This window comes from Littorina saxatilis, linkage group LG9 (genome assembly GCF_037325665.1).
Source record: "Littorina saxatilis isolate snail1 linkage group LG9, US_GU_Lsax_2.0, whole genome shotgun sequence".
NCBI classification, from domain to species: Eukaryota; Metazoa; Mollusca; class Gastropoda; order Littorinimorpha; family Littorinidae; genus Littorina; species Littorina saxatilis.
Genome location: NC_090253.1, coordinates 22702808 through 22723975, shown reverse-complemented (window position 1 = coordinate 22723975; position 21168 = coordinate 22702808). Strand labels below are relative to the sequence as shown.

At 43.7% G+C, this 21168-nt stretch overlaps 1 protein-coding gene across 3 annotated transcripts in view; it reads right to left on the bottom strand.

Moving 5' to 3' along the window:
• LOC138975615 (TNF receptor-associated factor 4-like) overlaps positions 1-21168 on the bottom strand; it is a 75217-nt gene that overhangs the window by 14897 nt on the left and 39152 nt on the right. Inside the window, exon 1 of one of the 3 annotated variants that reach the window (XM_070348343.1) lies at positions 8271-8536. The exons of 1 other annotated variant lie outside the window; for it this stretch is intronic. In XM_070348343.1, coding sequence (XP_070204444.1) covers positions 8271-8305 — 35 coding nt within the window. In that variant the 5' untranslated portion in view covers positions 8306-8536. Of the gene's footprint in view, positions 1-6123; positions 6338-8270; positions 8537-21168 lie in introns of those variants that run through there. One more of the 3 variants, XM_070348344.1, reaches the window with a different exon arrangement.

Here is a 21168-nt window from a genome sequence, read left to right as displayed (position 1 = left end):
GAACTCAGAGGATGCTAGTCCTTGTGGGGCCCTGTTGCTTGTAGGTGACGGCACGCGACTGCAGGGGTTTTAAGGGAGAGGGACAGATGGTCACCGGTCCACCCTCGCTGGGATGGAATGCAGCGTCTGACCAGCTCATTGGTCCGAACACCGTCCACACCTGCCTCTCCGGCCTGGCGCTGGCCACCCGACCCCCTCTCAATGCCAGAGAAACAAACCTGTCCCCGGCCCCCTCTTCTCGTTTTTCACCTTGCGGTCTCGGACAATGGCTTGCTCTCGCGCCTCTCTTTGTGTGCGGCGTGCGTCCAGACAATGGGTGCCAATACATTTCTCTCTCTCTCTCTCTCTCTCTCTCTCTCTCTCTCTCTCTCTCTCTCTGCCCCCCCCTCTCTCTCTCTCTCTGCCCCCCTCTCTCTCTCTCTCTCCACGCATCAATCAGGACAAAAGGATAACGATGTATCCAAACGCAGAACACTCGTAGTGAAAACAGTTCTGACAGAAATACCGTTGAATGCTTTTCAGATCACAATTTAATCTGTAAAACTGTACCGTTAAGGAACTGAACCTTCCTCTATAAAACAATATCAAAATAACGGGAGAAAAAAAACACGTGCAAATGTTACCATTGACATCTTATCTGCACTCTCCTTGCCATATCTCATCCAAACACCCACCCCATATTATCAGCCAGCACACATGCTTCCCGCAAACCTGACCGGGGCAGAGACGCGTGTATGGCCATCTGTCCAGCCATGATGGGTCAACGGTTCAAATTCCTAAATGAAATTAGCCACAGAGAGGGGGTGGACGTATGAAAGGTGCAACAGAAAGGACAAGGGGAGGGCACCAAACAAGAATGGAACAAAAAGAAAGCGATGATAGAGGGGTGAGATGGTGGGGAGGGAGGGGGGGTGGAGGATCAAAGGCACCGCTGCACGTGCTACCTGTAGCTTCACCTGGCAGGTGACCGCCGGGCGCTGACCTCAACAGGTGAGCTAAAATAATGAGCGGCTGCAGGTGGGACATGTATACTAAAGTTGAGGTAAATTTTGGTACCAGCAGAAGTGATATAGACTATACTTAATGACAGACTAAGGCACATTTCTACGACTCTTGTGGGGCCGTTTTCATCTCGGCTTACAGCAAAATGATATAGATATCGCTACAACATTTCAAAACAAGTTTACAATTGTGAAGAAAAAAAATAGAATAAGTACAGGGTTCTTTTCACATATTTTAAACGTATCATTTGAAATATCTATCATGGTCTTCATCTTTTCCAAAACGATATAATTAATTGTTTTACTGTTTAGACTGAGGAATATTAGACCTGATCATGTTTTCTCATTGTGCCAACACAGACAGCATACCAGTGAGACAATCCAGTAGGCAGTGAAATGTTTTTAAATAAAAAACATAAATAAAAAAGGCGGTAACGCGCGCACCATACCCTCAGTTTCTTTGTGTCCAAACCGCCACATTGTCATTAGATGCTTTTGTGTCATGAAACTCAACAGCCATACTCGTGAAATTTCCATTATAAACGACAAAGAGGGGGCCACAGCCGGCACACGCCGCTCCATTCTTTATTTCCCTCCTTCCCCTATTCTTCATGTCGCTCCTGCCCTTATCGGCTTCTGTCGCATAACACCCCAACACCATGTGCCTCCTTGGTCCGTCATCTCATCATGATACGCGCTACACTTCTTTGTTTATTCCCCATTTTGTGGTGCCTCAACCTCTCCCCCTAATATCAAAATCTTCTACACCTAAAAAGGGTCTTGCGTTTAATTCCATTATCTGGGTGCATTTTTAGGGGCAAATATGTTATTCCAGCTTAGTGGGTAACTGATACACATAACTTTCACTGCAGAAAATCTGACAGAATACAGAATGTAATTGCCTACTGTTCCCCAGTGCAATAACATGAAATTCCGTATTCTTACGTCGAGAAATCGAGTCAGTTCGGGTACTACCCTCCAACCCCTCTCTGTTTAAAAAGTAAACCTGGTGTAAAATTTCAATTTCGGAGTCAAAAAACACAGAAAAAGACAGCACCTGTTGAAATCAACCGCCATCAACGCGTGATCAGCAGCAACACTAAGGCACTTGAATGCAATTTCACACTTCTTTCCCCCTAAAATTGAAACAGACACCTCTACTATCTCTGTAACTCGCCTCTACCCCACCCCCTTCGCCCCCACCGTGACCCCACTCTCTTCAGTACTCATTGTGAATCGTGAAGTGAAAGGAGGAGTTGGTGGGGTGTGGGGGTAGGGGGTAACGGCACGCGACTGACTGTTCCCCCTTCCTTTTCAAGTTGCACCTGTCGGATCCAAGCCACGTGTCGGTTGGCTGCCTTGCTACCTGCGCAGGTCCCGCGCGTACCCCCCCCCCCCCCCCTGAGAGAGAGAGAGAGAAAGAGAGATTTTGTGTGTGTGTGTGTGTGTGTCTGTGTGTGTGTGCGTGTGCGTGTGCGAGACAGAGACAGAGAGACAATCAAACAGACAAACAGACTCGGACAGAGACAAAACTCTGATAGTTAAAAAAGCGGGGAGGCGGGTATTACTTGAAGTGTTTACGTGTGTCTGGCAGAGAGGGCGTAATTTCTAAAAAATTAATAGTTATTCTCCGGATGATCGAGAGACAAAAACGGACAAGGGAAGCAAATGACCGGAACTGACCCATCCACGTATACCTCCCTTACCACCTGCCGCACAATGAAATGGCGACGCTTCAAATTTGTCACAAATGACAAAAAACGTTTATTGCTGCAGTAAAATGACCGATGGTGACGATAATGGCGACAGTTGGTATCAACGGTAATTGCACATACAACGACCGGGGTTTGGCCCTGAGCTGTAAACTGTCAATTGAAGTTGAACCCGTTACAGCCTCTAGGCGCTGAGGCAAGGCTTTGTAGTCTTTGTTCGCGCCGGCTCAGTTTTGTCCAGTAACAAGGTGTCATTAGAGGGTGGGACCAAGCTACGGTGATGCCGACGAGAATCCAATAAAACGATCTTTTAGAAGAGCGATGGATAATGCATTTATTGCAGTTACCGATTCGAGGACTATTTCATTGAAATTACAATAATAAGTCCGTTCAGAGATTCTGAGCCTTGCGCAATATAGTCCTCTTCTCCAATATCGGACGGCGAGTTGAACAAGAAAACTCAGAAACCCTGAGTGCAATCTGCTTTGCTGACGTTATGAGAAGTTCAGCTGAAAAGAAGGAAAGTAACTCTAATTTCCACGAGGGACACCTCACAAGACCTTACTTTTACTTACCTAAAACGGACTATGTGCTGTGAAACGCATACAAACATTTCTGATAGCTATACGCATATGGATGGGGCAAGGCGACACAATTACCATTTTTTGTCCTTTGTCCAAAATGTCCCGTCACTAAAGTTAAACAGGGTCATTTAACTGATAATAAACAGCTGCTCTTGATATTAAGCGAAATAATGTCACTTAAGCATTTCACATAAAACTGATGACTACGCTGGATTTTGCTGATGCATGCTACTCTTTCTAAACTACAGTATGTGTCGCTTAAGAGATTTCCCCAAAACAATGTCTGTAATATGCACTTTTTAAAGTACACTAAGTAGCCTCTAAAATACAAAATCTGGAATATTACGAGGGAAATACAAACAAACGAACAAACAAACAAAGAAACAAACACAAATTCTGCAAGTATTCACGGGCACACCTCCTTCAAATTACCCGGACCCTATTGCGACAATATTTTCTTAACTCGTGGGATCTCTGCATGAACCTAATCTGCAACCCGCACAGATGGTTATCCACAGGAAATCGGTTCTCTGTCATAAGCTATTGAGTTCTCTATTTCTGCAATGTGTGCACAGACTGTGGTGTCCTCGTTAAAGCTCGGCTGATCAAATATTACTCCTGTCGCAAGCGCCATTTCCGCCAATAAACCACGAACCTCAGAAAGACAAGCACAGGAGCCTGGATCGATAAGCCTTGCCTGTAGTTTCTTATCTACTTTTATCCTACTTTGATGCGTATACACTTATCAAAATCCACGTCGATTTAGTGTGCTTAAGTGTTCCTCAGTTAACGTACAGTGGATATATAGACGTAGGGAGAGTTGAGTCAAGAGAGAAAGGGTTTTAAAGGGCGCGCCTTATTTACAAATACTTCAGGTGACTTTCTTTTGTGTGAGCTCTCAATACTGCAATATTGTCAGTCAATACTGCAGCAAAATGTAAGTCATTTTAGCTTTTCTCAATCCGGCATCATCGACTCTACTCTGGTAAAAGTCAAGTGTCAGTGAGACAATATATTATCATCTTAGCTTCCAGCCTGCCAAAGACAAAGACACTGCAAGAACATTGCATGAGGACTGATAGCTGGTTGACATATATATATAAATACAATTTATTGAGGGCATACAGAGTAAACATATTTAAAACAAGAAGAGCAAACGCTCGATCGAGTCACTTTCGCAGTTCTGAATATTATATGAGGCATCAGATGGACAGGAAGAAATTGCTATATATTCACAACACAATGAGTCACGTTCACATAAAATTTGAGCCCGGTCACTTTTATAGTTTCCGAGAAAAGCCCAACGTTAAGTTGTGTGTTGCCGAACAGAAAAGGCTAGTTATCTCCCTTGTTTTTCTGATAACGTTCGTAAAAGGCTACAGATGTAAATACTTTGATGTAAAGAATAATCCTACAAAGTTTCAATCACATCCGATGAACTTTGTCAAAGATATAAAATGTCTAATTTTTCCTTTGACGCTGACCTGTGACCTTGAAAAAGGTCAAAGGTCAACGAAACCATCGTTAAAGTGTAGAGGTCATTGGAGGTCACGACTAAACAAAATATGAGCCCGATCGCTTTGATAGTTTCCGAGAAAAGTCCAACGTTAAGGTGGTGTCTACGGACGGCCGGCCGGACGGCCGGCCGGCCGGACAGACTAACACTGACCGATTACATAGAGTCACTTTTTCTCAAGTGACTCAAAAAACACAGCGTGAAAGAATATTTTCTTGGAGGAATAATGACTGCCAATATACAGCGTGAACCACACAACCAATATGCCCCTATTTCATTATGTCACTGGCGGCGGCAACAGTTTTATGAATTATTCATTCTGTCTCGGGCAGCGTTACGTCACGCAGAGCGCTAAAATATTACGATGCAACAAGAGCAGGACCTAATTAAACGCCACGACCTGCACGTGCAGGGCTGGTGACACTGTCACGCACACGCTGTAGTCATCAGGAGGCGATGTCGTGTTCCGCTCGTCAACATTGGCTGATTACATGCTTTCGTAACAGTGTCACTGTCACTTCCAAAACTCGAGCAGTAGGGGTATTGTTTGTGTTCCAATACATCATCGTCAGAGGCCATACTGGCTAATCACCGTCAGTTGGATTTCGTGGACCAAGTTCCGGTCAGTGTTTCCTGGTCAGTCTCAGTTTCAAGTTGGGTGACGATTTTATCCACAGCTGACGAAAATGATATGCTTCATTTTCGCACCATTGGAGCCGGAGGAGGGCCGGATGAACAAAATAATAATCACTTCCTCCTCTCCTTTATGTGACCCCCTCCCCCCCCCCAACAACCCCGCTCCCCTTCTACCAACACTCCTTTGTTCTTTACAACAGCAATGCTGGTAGGAACCGTATTAGCATAACATGTTTCCAATTGGCCACTGAGGATGTTGAATCTCAATTTCAGCAATGCCAAGAGGACAAAGACGGCTGACTGCAGTAGTGGTGGAAGACATTTTCTGATGACCAGCGACAGAGAAATTACTGAAAATTGCCTGAAAAGTACGAGGTTTGCTTCAATCAGTATCGACATTTTTTTTCTGAAACTGTCAAATCTGTAAGCATTTGGTCAACTTGAAATGCAAACACTGTGGAATGCCGGCAACATTTTCACTGATGTTCGCCAGATTTAAAAGAACAGGTATCCACGACACAAACTATATCCCCACTCGCCTTAAACCTAAAATCAAAACAAAACGAGAAGAACAAATAACAACAAAAATTGACCAAAACGACAAGACCAGAACAACCTCTAACAAAAAACACCCCAAGCCATACACTATATGTTCTACAAACACACGCACGTACCTTGCCTGTTTATGGAGGCTCAGATTTTACAGCCGCGGTAAAACTGCAGAGTATCCGCAGGAAACACATCCATAATGTCCTCTCGCCGCAGCCTCAATATTACCAGCAAGTTGAAAAACAATCAGCACGGCGTACGCTATACAACGCGGTGCACTATATAATATATTTGCACCTCTCTCTCCAACGCAGTGAAGAAGACGCCAGATGTTACTACGTTTTTACGGCAAGGACCCCTGCAACGCCCTCGACAAGGCTCGCTACAACATAAGTGTTTTGACAGGAATCTACCGGCAAGAGATATATATGGACCTCTCAACCAGATGGTGCCGCGGTGCTGCTTGACGGAGAATATATATAGCAACCCACAAAAGAAACGCGAACTCAAATTATATCCTTGCAGCTTTTCAAACCACCAAACACTGAAGTTAAACTCTGGTGTTATCCACGACCTAGTTCTTCTTGAAACACTGAGTTCTGAATAGAAGTCCAATTGAATTTACTTTTACCACCCCATCCCCCCCTCCTCCTCCCTGAATGTCCACTTATACTTTTACTATGATCAGTCGTTCTGTTTTGTTGCAACATCCAAACAGCACCACACGCACGGCCGCCTGTCCATACAATCCATTCGTTTGAATGGTTGGTGCTGAGAGTATTTTTCAGAACAATAAAACTCTTGCAACATGATCAGTGGAACTCCCGCGCACCCCGAAATCTAGCGTTTCTTCTGCGGGTGGGTATAGTTTCTCTTTATTTTTGTGTCAGTTTTACATTACCTGCTGTAGGTGTTGCTGGGCTTGAGTTTGTTTTAGCCTTTGTAGTGTGGTGTAAACTGAGAACCGTTATAGCTTAACGGATCCAGCTGCCAGACTTGACTTGACAGATCTTGTTCGAGTGTTGAGTCGGTAAATCCGAGGGCTCTTCAAATGACCTAAAGTCCTTGAATTGAATGGTCTTTCTGCCATGTTACTGATCCACAAGGTATAGTATTTTCTAACGTATTGTTTGTGCGCACTACAAGCGGCATTCATAAACAGTACTACTCTATTGCAACACTACCCCCCCACTGACATCTGTCTCCAAATCGAGTCAATCTAAAAACGAACGCTCGCACACACACACACACACACACACACACACACACACACATACGATCGCACGCGTGATTGTTTAATCAGATTGACTGATCAGCCTGTCGGACCTCCTCAAATCAATCGATTTGATTATCAATGATTACTCCAGTCACGCAAAACAACAATGCCGGCTTGATCAAAAGTTTCCATCAAAACAATGACTAAATCCTTGCCAACAGCAACAGCAGCAGCACACACGCTACAACATGAGAGAGAGAGAGAGAGAGAGAGAGAGAGAGAGAGAGAGAGAGAGAGAGAGAGAGAGAGAGGGAGAGAGAGAGAAAGAGTGAGAAAGAGTGAGAGAGACAGACAGACAGAGAGAGAGAGAGAGGGGAGAGAGAGACAGAGAGAGAGAGAGAGAGAGAGACAGAGAGCGAGCGAGAGAGAGAGAGCGAGAGAGAGAGAGAAAGAGAGAGAGAGAGAGGGAGAGAGAGAGGAAGAGAGAGAGCGAGAGAGAGAGAGAGCGGCGAGCGAGCGAGCGAGAGAGAGAGACAGAGAGAGACAGAGACAGAGAGAGAGTCCTCCCGAAAGCGGCATATGGCTGCCTTAATGGCGGGGTAAAAAACGGTCATACACATAAAATTCCACTCGTGCAAAAAAACGAGTGTACGTGGGAGTTTCAGCCCACGAACGCAGAAGAAGAAGAAGAAGACAGAGAGAGAGAGACAGAGAGAGAGAGAGAGACAGAGAGAGAGAGAGAGAGAGAGAGACAGAGAGAGAGAGAGAGAGAGCGAGAGAGAGAGAGAGAGCGAGAGAGAGAGACAGAGAGAGAGAGAGAGCGAGCGAGCGAGAGAGAGAGAGAGAGAGAGAGAGAGCGAGGGAGAGCGAGGGAGAGAGAGAGAGAGAGAGAGAGAGAGAGAGAGAGAGAGAGAGAGAGAGAGAGAGAGAGAGAGAGAGAGAGAGATAAACAACAATCTGCATGCAATAGTTTACCTTCAAGATTCTATGAAATCAACGTGTTTTACGTAAACCATGCAAACGAGAAAAAAAAAATGCTGAACAAAAACACTGTACCTGTATTCAAGCGTGACCATGCGAAGCCTAGGCATGGTGATGGTTTCGTTCTGCACTCAGTCTATGGTAGAACTTTCTAAACGACACTCGCTGGTGGAAGCTTTCAAACTTCTGAAGTGTCACTCAACAAAGAAAAACTTCAAAACCTTACGCGAGCTTAGCACAACATCACAAGTTTTAAACTGACGCAGGACAAAACTTTAGATGTGGACAGTAATGCCTGTTCTGTTGAAATATCTGTCCTCAGTGTCAACCGAACATGCATCCACACCCGTCGACACATAAACACGTAATGACTAGCGCGCGCTCCTGTTCACGGGAGGAAGAGGGCGGGGGACGGGGAGCGAGGGAGGGAACACAAGAACAAAACAAGCATGTCAAGCATCAGGCATAGCAACGCACACCATTTTTTAGGCGCGTGTGTGCATGCACACAGCGCGAGCCGCGCGCGCGCGCGCGCGCACTCCCTCGAGGCTTTTAGGCGAGGGCTTTGGGGAGGCTAAAAAAAAGGCTGCGACAGCAAAGAAAGAAAGGAAGAAAGAAAGAGAGGGCGCGTAGCAGCAGGGAAGAGTATCAAGGCGAAGGCGTCACAGCAAGGCCTAGCAACGAATTTTTAAATACTCGCGGTGCATCATCCTTCAACTCTCGCTGCATGCGCTGCATGGATTGCACGTGCGGTGTTGCCACGGTGACTGGTCTCTGCAGCGCAGCACTGCGCCGTGCACTTTGCTGCATGCAGCGGCAAAAAACGGAAAGCTGGCGTTTTTTTGCTTTTTGTCTCCGACAGTGTCACATGAAGGAGCTTAAAAACTGAAGGACGAAGGACGAAGAAAAAGAAATACAAGGTGCATGACTTGTGCTCTGTGATTTGAAAAAAAAAGGTGATGTACCCAAGATGCTTCTTGGACTGTCTCTGCGCGGCAACTGGGGAAAAAATAGACTTAAAGTAGGCTATGAATTATGTAGATCTTTTGTGAAACGGTTGAGTTTAAATGTGTTTTTCTGTTCTTCTGTTCCTTCCTTACTTTTTGTTTATTAAATCTTAGTTTCTGTTCATTCATTCACACCCCCAACGTGCAGTAAACCGGTGTGGGGTAACATGACAAGCCAGAGGCTGTCCTTGCTGAAGATATGTATTCCTTTTAACTCGGCTAGAAGAGGAGAACTAAGGAAGTTTGTGTGTCTGTCTCCCGGCTGCTCCTTTGTTTTTCTTTGTTCATTTATTTGTGTGGTTGTTTAATTGTTTCCGATTGGTGTTGTTTTCACCTTGTTTTTCTATGCTTATTGAATTTTTACAGTTTTCCAATGTGCTATGACATTTAATGTTGTTCTGGTTATTTTAGTCATGATATATACCATGATCGATATCAAACAGTGACTTATTGGTTGACAGGATGATCGACTTTATGCTTGATTAATTGACTGATTGATTAGATTGAGTGATATACACCGTCTTGCTTTCCTGCCTCCCCCCCCCCCCCCCCCCCCGGCCCCCAACAGCTAGAGAGAACATGGCTGTCAGACTTTTCAAGTTCTCCCTTCCTGACCCCCCCCCCCCCCCCCCCCCAATCCATCTGGTCAAAAAAAGTTACATAGTAAAATGATAATGTTGAAGAAAACGCTGTTCACCAGATGACAATGTCGCGTCGCCCAATTACACGCTACGGGTAGTAACGATTTTTGTCCCCTCTCCATTGTCTAGAGGTCACAACATTCGGCGTGAAAACCACACCGGGACATCTGCCAGACATCTATCAATACATTGTCTCTTCCCATCACCCACCTCCCCCTCTCTTTGAAAAGGGCGGGGTTGTTTTCACAGGCCGGAACATCAGTTCTAGAAAATGTCAACCGCTTCCCATGTGAAACGGGAGCGTGGAAGGGTGCGAAGGCTGATGAGAGCATCCTGGAATGGAGTCACTGTCACACTCTGAATGTCAATTGAGTTAATTTTGTAGACCTGGGGTGGTACGCATGAGAAAGTACCCAAATGGGTGATACCCAGGCACAGGGTCAAGTCAGATTGGTTGAAATCTCACATAAATCTGTATTTGAACAAACCCGATCCAGCAGTGGGATCCCGGCATCCAGTAAAGCACTTTGTCGTTCACATCAGCCTAGGTGACCGAGCGGTCCAGGTTAGTTTCATCGGGTGTCATCGGGTGTCAGTATACTTCCTCTTTCACGCGTCTATTCGGATTGTAATATTCACAACATCAGTCGAAAATTAGGTATTCAGGCAAATAAGGTATTCTTGAAAATTAGGTATTCATAAAATGAGTTAAATGGAAATTGGGTTCGCATGGAAATTGGATTCTCATGGAAATTGGCTTCTCATGGAAATTGGGTATTTGGTTCTTGTCAGTGTGTCAGAGCAAAGTGAGACATTACCAATTACACAATGAAGCCTTTGGGAGCTGTAACATCCGACAGGTAAGCTGGCGCAAATATCTTAATGCTGTGATTATATGCATGCGTTTTGGTTTTCGATTGATCGTCTAGCCACCCGTATATAGGCAGCTTTATCACCTACGCACGCGCTCACGCACGCACTGACGCACGCACACTCACATATACACACACACACACACACACACACACACACACACACAGCCTGAAATCAAATCAGACAGCACAAAAAAGGCCGCTAGAAACAAACACTGCGAGCCTCACATTAGCAACACGGTCAGTTGCCACCACTCAAAATATCGATCGATCCTGCGAGACACTGAGTAACGAACAGTGCAAATCAAAAAAAATTCTCGTCGGCAGCAGTATCGCAAACGAACAACTCCCTCGTTCGACCCTCGGTGCAAATGAGTATTTTGAGTCCGTGAAGCTGTTATTGGCCACCCCTCTTATCCCCAATCGCAGTTACTATACCATTCAAAGACATCGATCCTTTGAGAAAATTTCATCAAATACATTCGTGTCAGCAGCAGTACTTCGAACAAACGACTCCCTCGTTCGACCTTCGCTGCAAATGACCATTTTTAACACCGTAAGCTGCTATATGACACCAACGTGTCCAGCCAAATGACCACAGCAGTGACCCTAATCTCTAGATTTTCCCCCCCGTGTGTCCTTTCAGATTGCAGTATTCGTAGAGCAGTGGGAAATCGGGCATCTACTTCCTCTGCGTGAAAGAGCAAGAGATGTCGAAGCGTATTAATTGTCCAAGTATTTGAGAACTGTTAGTTCAACATGGCAAGCTGACGCACATACCAATGACGCTTCGGATTTTCTGTTCGAGCATTTGAAGACACTTCAAGCACATCGTCTACTATTTCTGCGGGAAAGTTTCATATTCAGTGAAAGGAAACGAGCAAGTGAGTGACAGAACGAAGCATTATTTGATTACAACCTCAAAGTAAATCTTTCATAACTCAAGTGGAAAGTTGTTGTGGGTTTTTTTCAACTTGAAACTACCCCCTTTCTGTATTTTCGCTTCTCTCGGACCCACCTCGTTCAAGAAAGAAAGAAGAAAGAGAAAAACAATGTAAGGCTTATATGCAATTGCAGAAAACACAACCTCAATCAAATCACATAGACAGAAGCAAACAGAGAGAAGCAAACACTGCAACCATCAAATTAACAACAGTGTCAGTTGCCACCAAAGCCAATAGATCGATCCTGCGAGACAATGAGAGCGATAGAGAGAGAGGGAGAGAAGATGCACGGAGGGAGAGAAGATGCACGGAGAGAGAGAGAGAGAGAGAGAGAGAGAGAGAGAGAGAGAGAGAGAGAGAGAGAGAGAGTAGTATCGAACACGTTCGACCCTCAATGCAATGACTATTTCGAAAGCCTTTTAAGCTCTTATGCGCCACTACCTCTCAATCAATGTGTCACTGAAGTGCCCGTACAGCCAAATGACCACATCAGTGACCCTAATCAATGGGGTTTCCCCTGCGCTTTCCACCTGTGTGACATAGTGGGCGTTCTCTTGTGGTCAATGTATCGCCGATGGACACTAAGCCTATCATAGACTGGATGGATATATTCCGGCAAATGAAGTGAATTATTCAGATGTCAAATGTGGCGTTAGTTAGTACGGTCATCTTTGTGTGATTGACACATAGAGAGAGAGCGCGGGGGGGAGGGGGGGGGTAGAGAGAGAGACTGAGAGACTTGAGAGAGAGAGAGAGATAGAGAGAGAGCGGGATAGAGAGCGGGATAGAGAGAGGGAGGGAGCGAGGGAGGGAGAGAGAGCGAGCGCGCGCGCGCGTGCGCGTGCACGTGTGTGTGTGTGTGCGCGCGCGCGCGCGTGCGCGTGTGTGTGCGTGTGTACGTACGCGGGTGTGCGCACATGCCTTACAAGAGCCACCATTCAAATAAGGCCTAACGGTAGTAAACAATCAAAAACATTGTGACTAATAAGTGTACTGTAATTATAGTAACTACACCTACATACACACCTTCAGACCACCCCAGCCACCGAGTTATCCATCCAGGTGACGAATCAGTCAATCTGAAAACCGCAACCACTGTCGACAGGGGGTGTTTACGTGTGTACCAAGGCACCCGTTGACCATGAAATGCACCCTGAATTACAGGTAAACAGCCCTCAACTAGCCAACACAAGGGAGATTACATGGAGTAAGGAGGGGTAAGTAGCCCCCTCGACAAGTCTCCACATTCAAAACCTCAAGTGACTGTAATCCTTAGTGAAAGTAACTGCTGAATCCTGGGCTGTTTGTACGGCGCGACACTGGACAACCATAGCGTGTTTTAAATGAGAATAGGTACAGAGAACTGGAACTTGCCGTTAGTTTCGGCTGTTTCTGCACCCATACGCGGTTTTTCTTTGACATTCTGCGCGCGCACACACACACACACACATACGCACTAACACTAACACACACCAACACACACACACTAACACTAACACACACCAACACACACTAGCTAACACTAACACTAACATTAACACACACTAACACACACACACCAACACTAACACACACACACACACACACTAACACTAACACACACCAACACACACACACTAACACTAACACACACTAACACACACACACCAACACTAACACTAACACACACACACACACACACACACACACTAACACACACACACACAAACACTAACACACACACACACACACTAGCTAACACACACACACACACACTAACATACACACACTAACACACACACACACTAACACATACACACACTAACATACACGTAGACACACACACACACTAACATACACATGCACACACACACACACACACAAACATACACACACACACACTAACATACACACACACACATACACACACACTAACATACACGTACACAGTGTACAGAAATCTGTCCACGCTGTTACTTGATCTTCAAAATCATTCCAAAAGTCATACAATTCTTCCTTGGTTTGGAATAATAACATCATCAAACTGCACATATAGCATAAAAGCCAGAATTTCGTGAGATTTAGTGTTTGGAATACTGCATAACAACCACGACAACACTGATATCATGCTTATGAAACATACTCAAAAACTCTGTGTTGTGTCACTCCTAACTCAAACAAGCTGAGCCCCGCCCCCCTCCATTTTTTGTAAAGCGATCCTGTCAACATGTAAACTTTGATGATCATCTATATGCCATCTTGCTTTCACCAAGAAGTCGTAAATTTCGTTTTCGTTTAAAAGAGCCCGCACATAACAAGTCGCAGACGGCCGGGGTGAAGGGTCTCTAAAATAATCCACCGCAAGAGTCCACTTTCCCTTTCTGTAGAGGTGTAGCTACCTCCCACTTTTGCTGCTCTTGTAACCTTTTTAGCGCTTACTTCAAAGCTGTTCTAGCTGAACCCTCGTAAAAGCTCAACAAGCACTTTGTGAAAATGGTAAGAAAAATACTACAAGCTGTGTTGACCGTTCACACGGGGAAACTAAGCGTAAGCCGCTTCATTTCGGCGAGTCGACAGAAAACAGGCAAGAAGATCGTGCGGAGAAACGAAAACAGATAACTTTGGCATCCCTGGTAATTGACAAATAAATAAACGTATGCAATAAAAAAAATAATTTATAAACCCGTCTTATACACAGTACTAATGCTACGCATTGACATTTCCTCATGCATATTTAGGTACCAAGACAAAGAGCCTTTACAGAAGCTTTCCCTCATTTTCTCAAACGGACATTATTCTCATTTTTCCAAACAGACCAAAAAAGTGTGTGTGTCAATCAAAGGAGAAATATATGTCAAAATATTTTGTAACATTAAAAATACGTCAGACAATCATAGCCTAATCTAATCTGAGTAAAAAATAATTTTTTTTTTTATAAATTAAGGTTGGCCAATGGCTGAATAAATTGTGATTTAAATAGCCCAGTCTAGGCCTGAAAGATATGTAACTGCTAAAACAGCGAAGCTACCACAATTAAAGCTGAACACAATAATACTCACACTTCTCTCTCAGTTTATACAGATATTGGCTGTCCTTTTCTCACTCAAAGATGAAATACTGTTGCATTCTTCACACCCAAAATCAACCTAAAATCGGCCCGTCAGACTGGTCACTCTACGAAAATCTGCTCAGTCTTCTACGCTTCGATACCGACGCAAGACCTCCACACTAGAATAATCGTTCCACAATAAATCTTTCACGAGCTGAGGTCACACGCAATGCGCGCGTGTGTACCCGCACAACAGAAATCGAACAAGAGCAGTCCCGATGATTAATTGCAGGCAACGAATCGTGTTTCAGTCAGTCTAATGCAAAAGCACTGTAAAATTGATTGTCACAAGAATTGTAATAGACTAAGTAGGCTACTAATTGCTGTAAAACTACTAGTGCTTTGAGCTGCAGTCAATCTCATGCACAAGCACTGTAATTGACCAAGCTCGCTCATAATGAGCGTAATATTATAGGTGAATTGTGGTTTCAGCAGCAGTACTGTACGTGACAGTGTTATTGACTCGCTAATTTCTGGTTTCACGTGCAGATATTACCCAATATTGACGGACTGTGCGATGATATCTTCTGCTATGGTCTGTTGAGACAGTGATATCAAAATCGAGACCGGAGGTCGAGATTTTGATATCACTGTCGAAACAGACCAATAGCAGAAGATATCGTCACACACTCCGTCAATCTATCTATATATATATACGACTTGTGTCTGTGTGTCTGTGTGTCTGTGTGTTTGTGTATTTGTGTATTCGCCATGCATGGCCAAAGTTCTCGATGGATCTGCTTCAAATTTGGTGGGCTTATTCAGAGAGACCCCGGACACAACCTCATCGATGAGATATTTCAACACGTGCTCTCAGCGCGCAGCGCTGAACCGATTTTGGTTCCACCTCAGCTATTTTGGTTCCACCTCAGCTACCCGGGCCCCCATACCGACACACCATAGCCGCTACACCACATCACAACGCCAAAGTTCTCGGTGGATCTTTTTCAAATTTGGACACCGTATTCAGCTACACCCCGGACACAATATCATCGATGAGATATTTCAACACGTGCTCTCAGCGCGCAGCGCTGAACTGATTTTGGTTTTTGTGTTCATTTCACCATTATAAGTAACTCTTCCTTATCTTCTCCAGTGTTTGGCGTTTATCTCCCTTCCTTCGTGTGGCTTTCCCGTTCAGTTGTAAGTTACTATTACTATTTTTAGAATGTCACTGCGCTGTCCACTGCGCTGTCCACAACGCTTCCCTTGCACCCGTAAGTTGTTCTTACTGTCAAAGTGAAAAGGTCGAATCAATTTATAGCCACGCGAAAAATACACTCTCACCTATCTCTATATATTTATAGATACAGATATGCATATATATATACGGCTTCTCTGTGTGTGTGTGTTTGTGTGTGTGTGTGGGCAAAAACCTGTGTATTGTAGAGTTCTGTTTGTGATGTGGTCTAGCGGCTTTTGTCTGTCTGTATGTTCTGGCATGTGAGAAGCCACAGCAGATAATTTAGGGCTAAGAAATAAGCTCTAAAATTCTCAATCCCGTTTGACAGGACTTCGCCTTCAAAGGTGATTGTGGTGAACCGCCACGCTGTCTGTCTCTGTCTCGCGCCGTTCACCCCAAATTCCCGTTTCTGAGGTTCTTTTGTTAGAATGTCACTGCGCTGTCCAGAACGCTTCCCTTGCACCCGTAAGTTGTTCTTACTGTCAAAGTGAAAAGGTCGAATCAATTTATAGCCACGCGAAAAATACACTCTCACCTATCTCTATATATTTATAGATATAGATATACATATTTATATATACGGCTTCTCTGTGTGTGTGTTTGTGTGTGTGTGTGTGGGCAAAAACCTGTGGATTGTAGAGTTCTGTTTGTGATGGGGTCTAGCGGCTTTTGTCTGTCTGTATGTTCTGGCATTTGAGAAGCCACAACAGATAATATAGGGCTAAGAAATAAGCACTAAAATTCTCAATCCCGTTTGACAGGACTTCGCCTGCAGAGGTGATTGTGATGAACCGCCACGCTGTCTGTCTCTGTCTCGCGATTCACCCCGGCGAAGCCGGGTATTCCTCTAGTATTTATATATACGGCTTCTCTGTGTGTGTGTTTGTGTGTGTGTGTGTGGGCAAAAACCTGTGGATTGTAGAGTTCTGTTTGTGATGGGGTCTAGCGGCTTTTGTCTGTCTGTATGTTCTGGCATTTGAGAAGCCACAACAGATAATATAGGGCTAAGAAATAAGCTCTAAAATTCTCAATCCCGTTTGACAGGACTTCGCCTGCAGAGGTGATTGTGATGAACCGCCACGCTGTCTGTCTCTGTCTCGCGATTCACCCCGGCGAAGCCGGGTATTCCTCTAGTGTTAGATATATTGCTAATTCTCTGGACATTTTGTATTTACTGTAAAGAAATTACAAAAGTATTTGTCTTAGTTTTGGCTGTTCCATATCCCTCCCTCTGATTATTATTTCTTTTTGTTCACTCTTTTCTTGTACTTTTCAGTATTTCAAAATGTCTTTTCTTTCAAAAAGTCTTTAGTCACTTGCTCAACTAAATTCTGGGATAATTACATTTTCATATATATTTGTTTGTTTTTAAATGTAGGTGTTTTTACATTAGTCAAGTTTTGACTAAATGTTTTAACACAGAGGGGGAATCGAGACGAGGGTCGTGGTGTATGTGTGTGTGTGTGTGTGTGTGTGTGTGTGTGTCTGTCTGTCTGTGCGTGTGTGTGTGTAGAGCGATTCAGACTAAACTACTGGACCGATCTTTATGAAATTTGACATGAGAGTTCCTGGGAATGATATCCCCGGATGTTTTTTTCCATTTTTTCGATAAATGTATTCGATGACGTCATATCCGGCTTTTTGTAAAAGTTGAGGCAGCACTGTCACACCCTCATTTTTCAATCAAATTGATTGAAATTTTGGCCCAGCAATCTTCGACGAAGGCCGGACTTCGGAATTGCATTTCAGCTTGGTGGCTTAAAAATTAATTAATGACTTTGGTCATTAAAAATCTGAAAATTGTTAAAAAAAATTTGTGTATAAAACGATCCAAATTTACGTTAATCTTATTCTTCATCATTTTCTGATTCCAAAAACATATAAATATGTTATATTTGGATTAAAAACAAGCTCTGAAAATTAAAAATATAAAAATTATGATCAAAATTGAATTTTTGAAATCAATTTAAATCGTCTTATTCCTTGTTGGTTCCTGATTCCAAAAACATATAAATATGATATGTTTGGATTAAAAACACGCTCAGAAAGTTAAAACGAAGAGAGGTACAGAAAAGCGTGCTTCTCAGCGCAACTACTATCCCGCTCTTCTTGTCAATTTCACTGCCTTTTAATTTTGATCATAATTTTTATATTTTTAATTTTCAGAGCTTGTTTTTAATCCAAATATAACATATTTATATGTTTTTGGAATCAGAAAAAGATGGAAAATAAGATGTACGTAAATTTGGATCGTTTTATAAAAAAAAAAATTATTTTTTTACAATTTTCAGATTTTTAATGACCAAAGTCATTAATTAATTTTTAAGCCACCAAGCTGAAATGCAATACCGAAGTCCGGGCTTCGTCGGAGATTACTTGACCAAAATTTCAACCAATTTGGTTGAAAAATGAGAGCGTGACAGTGCCGCCTCAACTTTCACGAAAAGTCGGATATGACGTCATCAAAGACATTTATAAAAAAAATGAAAAAACGTCTGAGGATATCATACCCAGGAACTGTCATTTCAAATTTCATAAAGATCGGTCCAGTAGTTTAGTCTGAATCGGTCTATACACACACACACAGACAGACAGACAGACACACATACACCACGACCCTCGTCTCGATTTCCCCCCTCTATGTTAAAACATTTAGTCAAAACTTGACTAAATGTAAAAACAAGTCGCGTAAGGCGAAATTACTACATTTAGTCAAGCTGTGGAACTCACAGAATGAAATTGAACGTAGTCCGCCGCTAGTGCAAAAGGCAGTGAAAGTGACGAGCCTGTTTGGCGCGGTAGCGGTTGCGCTGTGCTTCATAGCACGCTTTACTGTACCTCTCTTCGTTTTAACTTTCTGAGCGTGTTTTCAATTCAAACATATCATATCTATATGTTTTTGGAATCAGGAACCGACAAGGAATAAGATGAAAGTGTTTTTAAATTGATTTCGAAAATTTAATTTTGATCATAATTTTAAATTTTTTTGATGTACGGCCGTTAATCACAGTCTTCTCAAGGACACGTACAAGAGCTAATACCACATAACAGACTCAGAAACTATACCTTCGTCTGCGAAGATCCTTCACCAAATACTCGAGAAGCTCAATCCATCTTCTTCTCACAATATGTCACAAATCACGCGCAAATGGCTCAGCCGCGACAGGTACGGCTCACCCTTGTCAAACGAGTTGCAACGGTTCCGTCGCTGAGTATCAGCAAATGACCAATGACTGTACGCTGATAGTAACACTCACACTGTCTAAAAAGGCCTGTCGTTTAACACGGATATATATCTATCTCAGCACTATTATACACGACTCGTCCGCTGTCTATTGTAGTTACACACACGTACAGTTGTCACAGGAGCTCTCCGACAATCCCATCAAAATCAGCCATCAGTGAGTGGACAAGGTGACTTCATCTCATCACCGTGCCTGACAACGCCACCGGACTCAAGGTATGGTATGTATGACCACACTTTACTGTCCGAACGAAACGACTGTGAGCCAGCCAGGAGTTTAAAGCGTTTTACTGCTGAAGGTTCAGCCTCCCTCGCCCCTAACAATGGGCTGCTGCTAGTAATTGCATAATCGTTGGCTGTTAAAAGAGGCCATTACCTGCTGGTCTAAAGGCCATACAAAAAAAGCCTCACGAGATTTTTTTTTTCCTTCTCCAGATTGAAATGTTTTTTGTTTAGTGTTCCCAGACAAACACATCAAAGCGTAATTGCTCAGTTTGAAACCTAATGTATGTGACAAACGCACTGATTTCAGCACAGACGTACATAATTTATTTCACAACAAACGCAGCTAGAGGTTTAAAACGGCATGTCCCAGTGACACTTATACGAGACAGCCTACATGCATGTATTATCTGAAGTTACGGAAAATTAAGGTAAATATGCGTACTTTCATGAATCTGTCATTCGTTAGTTAGTAAGACTCCATGTGACCACAGTGACCTTCAGATGGGACTCAATATTGAATCGCCTCACGGAGGTTGTACGAAGCTCCAGCTCATAAATTTGAGCGTATACACTGCAGCCAGTATCAGACAATAGTAGCAGCGAATCGTGTCTCTTTAAACTTCATAGTATAGCTCAATAGGATTCCGTGGGAGCACAGTGACATTCAGAATATTTGGCGCTCGACAGATGCTCAGCGTCAATAAACATTAGCAGATACAATGAGTGATTGAGAGTACACCATACGCTGAGTCAATAGTGGTACAGTATCATAATTCTGCGAATTGCTGGAGGCTTTTGCGAAGGTTGTCTGCTAATGTCTGTGGCAGAACTGAAACACGGACGTGATTCCGAATGACATATTAATTAATTGATAGAAGTGTGATGCAGTCGTCCCCTCTGGACAAGTTATAATATCTGGCATGGGCAGTTTCGCGGTGTACGCATTTTTCCAATGTCTGCATAATTCAGACGTTGAATCCCGCAGAACTAGGATAGGTGACCGAAAGTGCTGCTGTCAGTAACAACAAAGTTAACGAACCATGAAAACTACACAGTTACCCTATACTTTATATAGCTCCACTGTAGCGCAGTAGCCTATCTATTTGTAACACTTCCCATCCTGACCAATGAGAATCTCATGCCGTTTCTTCTTCTTCTTCTTCTGCGTTCGTGGGCTGAAACTCCCACGTACACTCGTGTTTTTTGCACGAGTGGAATTTTACGTGCATGGCCGTTTTTTACCCCACCATTTAGGCAGCCATACGCCGTTTTCGGAGGAAGCATGCTGGGTATTTTTGGTGTTTCTATAACCCACCGAATTCTGACATGGATTACAGGATCTTTTTCGTGCGCACTTGGTCTTGTGCTTGCGTGTATACACGGGGGTGTTCGGACACCGAGGAGAGTCTGCACACAAAGTTGACTCTGAGAAATAAATCTCTCGCCGAACGTGGGGACGAACTCACGCTGACAGCGGCCAACTGGATACAAATCCAGCGCGCTACCGACTGAGCTACATCCCCGCCCTCTCATGCCGTAAAATGCCCGATTTTCTCGTTGACCATTTGTGCGATGATTTTCATTGGTAGGTCACAGTTATCCCAGCCTCGAACATAAACCGCGTTTGAACATTAAAACCTCTTTACCAAAGAAAAATATTGTCACGACACTAATTCCGCACACGCATCATGTTTGAACCTTTGATATCTCTGTACAGAACAGAAATTTTTCAATGACACTAATACTTATACACTCGTCTCACAAAGCCG